We start from the raw sequence: 5,906 nt of genomic DNA, 5'->3' as shown, positions 1-5,906 counted from the left end.
CCAGGGAGCTGCCCTCCAGCCCCAGCTGGGGCTGCCGCAGGGGCCCGGGTATGACCAGAAGCCCAGGAGAACTTCCCATCTTGCAGCCACCCAGCTTGCAAAGCCAGGGAGCTGCATTCCTGGTGCGGAAGGCTGCACAGAGGCCGTCTCATCCCCCCTGCCCCTGGGGGAGAGGATGTGGCCTTGCCACTGCTTGCTACAGAAGCAGGGTGGAGAGAGCTTTGCCCTGGAGGGAGACGGCCAATCGCAGCTGGCCTCTCTCCTGTCCCGACCCCCTGCCCACCCCCAGGAGCGCCTGGCTTGGGTGCCAGACACACCGCGGGGAGAGGGGAGAAGACCCTGAGCTCGACAGGTTCCTTGCTGCCCTCCTCCCTACACCGCAGGGCCGGGGGAGCCCCTGCCTCGCCCCGCTTGCTGGAGAAGGAGCCTGTGAAATGGGAATCCCCAGCCAGGCGCCGTGGAAAGCAGGGGTGGGCCCGGTTCACGCCAGAGAGGTTTATTTGCACGGTTGTTCTGCACGAGGGCTCTTTAGCCCTCCCCGGCTGCCCCATCACCACCCGTTGGGGCCCATGGGACGGCTCCCCTGGCCCTGGCTGCCGCCCCGGCTGATGGGTTTGTGAGGGGCAAGGGCTTGTGGCACCATCGCATTTAGGCCTGGGGGGGGGGGGGGAATAGACGACATGTGCCCCTTCAGACTGGCCAAAATTGGGGGGACGGGACGTGTGGGGAGAAAAATAGGGTCAGCAGATCTATGGGGCTGGGAGAGCTTGGGGGAGGGGCAGGGAGGGCTGGCGGGTATGGCCCACTGCCCCATTCACGTCATTAAGTGCCCCAGCCTCACAGCAAACCTTCCCCTGGCCCCACGCCGTCCCCCAGCGGCTGCCTTCCCAGGAGCAGGTGGGCAGCAGCATCCAGGCGCGGGGACGGGACAGGGGCTCGGGGTTATAGGAACAGAGCCCCCCCCCAGCACTTTGCCCGCAGCCCCTTGCCCCCCGGCGGAGGCCGGTTCTGACTCCCACTCCCCTGACGTGCTTTTCTGCGCAGCGTCGGCCCGTGGTGACCGGGGGAGCCCGGTTTGCACCACGGGCTTCATTGAGCGCGGACAGGCGAGATCCATGGAGGAAGGGGTCAGAATCGGCCCCAGGGTGGGAGACTGCGGCGACGCCATGTGTCTGGGGCGGGGTGGGGGGATCTTCCCCGTGGGCAGCTGCGGTGCAGAGGGAAGGACGTGGCAAGGAGGGGATGGGCCTCGGGGATGGGGGGCCTAGTGGGGCCGTGTCTGCTGCCAAAGGGGCTCGTGCTGCGTTCGCAGTGGCACTTTCAAAGAGGTTTCGTTTGGGCGGCGCTATACCATTCTCCACCACCGGGGAGCGCTGTGTAGGCGGGGTAGCTGCGCGTGGGAGGTGCCTGGGAGACAGTCCCACACTGGTGAATGAGCCCGGCCATCCGGCCACGCGGTGAGCTCGTGGCATTTCCACAGCACGGGGGTCACCCCACCGAGCCCCCCGGGGCACCCCCTTTACGCCACATCCCCTTCCTCCTCCTCCTCGTGTGCTGGCACCTCCGGCTGCTGCCTCCGGCGGTGGTCTCGGTGGCGGCTGTGGGTGTGGGAGGAGGCCTGGGGAGCGTGGTTGCTGCTGGCTCTGTGGTGGTGATGGTGGTGGGCTTTGCTCTTGTGGGGGGACAGCTCCTGTTCCTTCTCTTCCAGTTCAGGAGCCTGGGTGAGACTCTCGGGTCCCTCTGCCGTGCCGTTTGCCTGGGAAGGTAACATCAGGGGCTGGTGTGTTACACAGACGGACATGCATGTACACTGCTTTGGAATGACTTGGCTAGGGGGTCTGTGTCACCACTGCCCCCTACTGGATAGAATCACAGTGGGATCATAAACCCTATATTGCCAACAGGGGGTGGAGAGTCTCTGATGGGGTCTAAAATAGCTGTTACCACCCAAGAAACATCTTGGAGTCATTGCGGATAATTCTCTGAAAACATCCACTCAATGTGCAGCGGCAGCCAAAAAAGCAAACAGTGTTAGGAGCCATGAGGAAAGGGATAGATGATAAGACAGAAAATATCGTATCGCCTCTATATAAATCCATGGTACGCCCGCACCTGGAATACTGTGTGTAGTTCTGGTCACTCCATCTTAAAAAAGAACTGGAAAAGGTGCAGAGAAAGGGAACAAAAATTATGAGGGGATATGGAACAGCTTCAGTATAAGAAGAGATTAATAAGACTGGGACTTTTCAGCTTGGAAAAGAGACGACTAAGGGGGATATGATGGAGGTTTATAAAATCATGACTGGTGTGGAGAAAGTGAAGAGGGAAGTGTTATTTACTCCTTCTCATAACACAAGAGCTAGGAGTCACCCGATGAAATTAATAAGCAGCAGCTTTAAAACAAACTAAAGGAAGTATTTCTTCACACAACACAGTCAATCTGTGGAACTCCTTGCCAGGAGATGTTGTGAAGGCCAGAAGTATAACTGGGTTCAAAAAATAATTATATAAGAACATTGAACGGCCACACTAGGTCAGACCAAAGGTCCATCTAGCCCAGTCTCCTGTCTTCTGACAGCAGCCAATGCCAGGTGCCCCAGAGGGAATGAACAGAACAGGTAAGCATCAAGTGATCCATCCCCTGTCGCCCATTCCCAGCTTCTGGCAAACAGAGGCTAGGGACACCATCCCCATAGGCGCTGACCGGAGCACCCACAGGGAAAAATGGTGGGTGCTGAGCACCCACTGGCAGCCCCCCCATCAGCTGCCCCCTCCACCCCCAGGGCCTCCCGCCTGCCAGTGGGCCCCGCAGATCAGCACCTCCTCCTCCCTCCCCACACCTTCCACCTGCCGAGAGCAGCTGTTTCATGGCGTGCAAGATGCTGTGGCGGAGGGGGAGGAGCGAGGATGTGGTGCACTGCAGGGGGAGGGGGTGGAACTGGGCAGGGAGAGGCGGGGGTGGAGCGGGGGAAGGGAGAGGCGGAGCGGGGCCGAGAAAAGGCGGGGTGGGGGTGGGGCCGGGGGGGAAGGGGTGGAGGGGGGGCGGGGTCTGGGGCAGCGCCGGGGTCTAGCACCTCCCAGCAGTTTGAAAAGTCGCTGCCTGTGACCATCTTGGCTAAGAGCCATCAATGGACCTATCCTCCAGGAACTTATCTAGCTCTTTTTTGAACCCTGTTATAGTCTTGGCCTTCACAACATCAGTGATAAGTTCATGGAGGACAGGTCCATCAATGGCTCTTAGCCAAGGTGGGTTCAGGGCCCCACCCTCACGCTCTGGGTGTCCCTAAACCTCTGCCTGCCAGAGGTTGGGACTGGACGACAGGGGCTGGATCACTCGAAATCGCCCTGTTCTGTCCATTCCCTCGGAAACACCTGGCCCCGGCCACTGTCGGAAGACGGGACACTGGGCTAGATGGACCGTTGGTCTGACCCAATACAACCACTCATGTTCTTAGCATAAACCCTATACTGCCAACCGAGAGTGGGGAGTCTCCTCTCCTGCGGTCAGCAGGGGGCTGTGCTATGGGAACAGGACGGCAGCTCTCCCTGCCGCTGCCCTGAATGTCCCTGGGGTGCAGTATAGTGACCACCATGAGGCCACAGGTGGCTTGGTCAGGGGGATGGGACGGGTCAGTGCAAACGGGATGGGGGCCCTTTGGCTGCCCCGTGAACTGCTCCTTACCTCCAGGCTGCTGTTGGAGTAGAGGGAGCAGTTGCCACAGACGTCCTTGGCGTAGGTGACGCGCACGGCCGACTCCACGTAGCGGAAGTGCAGGAAGCTGTAGGGTAACGGGATGTGGAAAGCCAGCCGGCCGCACCTGCAGAGCAAAGTCTGGGGATGAGTTACGGAGGCCGGTGTCCCACAGGGCAGGACGAGCCTCTTGGCTCAGCAAGGTGCATTGGGCAGGAACTCAGCTCGGTACCCCTAACCCTAAAGGCCTTCGCCAGCATCTACCCCCCGCCACCCTGCTCTCATCTGGTGCGTTCCATCAGCAGATCTCAAAGCACTTCACAACGGAGAGCAGTGTCCCTGGTTTACAGATGGGGAAACTGAGGCACAAAGAGGGTGGAAGTGACTCGCCCAAGGTCACCCAGCAGACCAGTGGCAGGGCTGGGACTAGAACCCAGGGCTGCTGACTCCCAGTCCAGCACCTCCCGGGGTTCCCTATCAGGTTAGGCTGAGATGCCGAGCTTCTCCCCAATTTACCTTAACACCAGCTCCGCCTTCCCTCCCAGCCCCGAAAGCCCAGTGCTCCCCTAGTGAGAAATCCCCTCCGTCTCCTGCCCCACCTTTGCACCTTCCCGAGACACCTGCACGGGGCATTGACTTAAGAGCAAGGGCTGGTGCCGCCATTAGAATGCACAAGATGTGTGTGTGTGTGCGCGCTGCTGCCCTCTGCTGGAAGGAATCGGACCCGCTCACGTGTTAGTGACTGTGTCACCCTCTAGTGCCACGGGCACAAGACAAGCGTAAAAGCTGTAATGCTACAAACAGATCCCGGGGTTCTCCTGCAACTCAGGGACTAGAGGCTGGGTAGAGCACGAAGGCCCGAGTTCGAGACCAATGACTGCGTAGAAGGGGGTCACGGATGGGTTATGCCAAGTGGGGCTGGGCGGAAGGAAGCGGGGGCGGGGGGGGGAGGATTAGTGCTAACACCCCGTCCCTGTTCCCAAGCACACATGGGCCTTGGGAAATGCTTCTCCACCACCCTGGCTAGTGGAATGCCCAGCCTGGGGGTACAAGGGCAGCTTTGGGCGTGGAGCCAGAGGGACATAGGAGGGGCATCTTTGCCTTGCTTTACAATGGCTGTGGGCAAAGGGAGGGGGCTCTGGGGGCTGCGGAGCTGTTCCACCCTCGGCTGCTGTCAGTAGCAGAGCCGGGGAAAGGCCAGCGCCTCTGGGCCGAGGGGAGGAGACGCACAGGGGACTGGAGGCAGGTGGGAAAAACCACAGCTCCAGGATGGGCTTGTGATCTTCAAAGTCTGAATCCCTCTCTGGTTTCCTGGCAGTTCCCCTGCCCCAGCAGCACACCTCAGGGCAGGTTGCTGACTGTGCTGTGTGATTAGCACCCCCGCCCCCAGGCTTTCCAGCCGGCCCCTCCACCGGCCAAAGTCCAAGGGTCCATGGAGCAGGTGATAGCGGGGTTAGGCCAACAAGGCAGGGAGCAGGTTGCACAACCGAACTGGGAGGGGGCGGGTGGTGCCGAGGAGGGGCAGGGAGATGGAGGGCCTTGGGGGCAGAGTGATGGGCACAGACACGGGGAAGTTGGATCCCCATAGTGTGGGGAGTTTAGTCTGGCTGGTGATGGATCATGGGGCCGGCCCCCACATCAGTGGAGCAGGATCTGAGTGAAGTGACGCTCAGGGATTTGTATAGAGACTCCCTTGCTAGTCCCTTGCTGGCCTCCGCTCGTCTGTCTGTCTGTCCGTCCAACCTCCAACTGTGAGCGCCTCAGGGCAGGGCGGCCCCTTCTGGCCGCTCGGGAAAATGCCTGGCCCGCTGTGGGCACTGCAATAAATAAATTAACAATACCCTCCCCCCCCCCCCCCCCCGGGCCCTCCCGGGGGGGCGGGCCCACCCTTTCTTAGCCGAGCCAACCCCCGGGGGTGGCTGGGGTTGGGGCCCCCCGGCCAGGTCCGAGCCCCCCGGCCAGCAGCTACGTGGCCACTGAGGCTCGGCAGCGGTAGCGTGAGCAGCAGGATAACACGCCACCACTGCTTGGCCTTTCCCTAGTTCAATACTCCCCGGATCCCCACGCGCTTCACTGGCACGAGTTACCTCACGTCTCCTGCAGGGGAGGTGCGGAGCAGTTAAGTGACCTACCTAGAAGTCATACAGCAAATGAGCGGTGACGCTGAAAATAGAACCCAGGAGTCCTGGCCTCCAATCCAATAACCACTAGGCCA

At 60.7% G+C, this 5,906-nt stretch overlaps 1 protein-coding gene across 2 annotated transcripts in view; it reads right to left on the bottom strand.

Annotated features, from left to right (window-relative positions):
* Positions 1 to 557: 557 nt before the first annotated feature.
* The window catches only part of LOC112105041 (selenoprotein Pb-like), a 9,005-nt gene continuing 3,656 nt past the window's right edge, over positions 558 to 5,906 (bottom strand). For both annotated transcript variants that reach the window (XM_026651965.2, XM_026651966.2), the window contains exons 5-6: positions 3,683 to 3,818; positions 558 to 1,756 (exon numbers count right to left, since the gene is read on the bottom strand). In XM_026651965.2, coding sequence (XP_026507750.1) covers positions 1,520 to 1,756; positions 3,683 to 3,818 — 373 coding nt within the window. In that variant the 3' untranslated portion in view covers positions 558 to 1,519. The remainder of the gene's footprint in view (positions 1,757 to 3,682; positions 3,819 to 5,906) is intronic.

The sequence above is a fragment of the Terrapene carolina genome, unplaced genomic scaffold, assembly GCF_002925995.2.
Source record: "Terrapene carolina triunguis isolate 2854851 unplaced genomic scaffold, T_m_triunguis-2.0 Scaffold110, whole genome shotgun sequence".
Taxonomy (NCBI): domain Eukaryota; kingdom Metazoa; phylum Chordata; order Testudines; family Emydidae; genus Terrapene; species Terrapene triunguis.
Note: the sequence above shows the minus strand (reverse complement) of the source record. Positions and strands in the feature narration are given on the sequence as shown.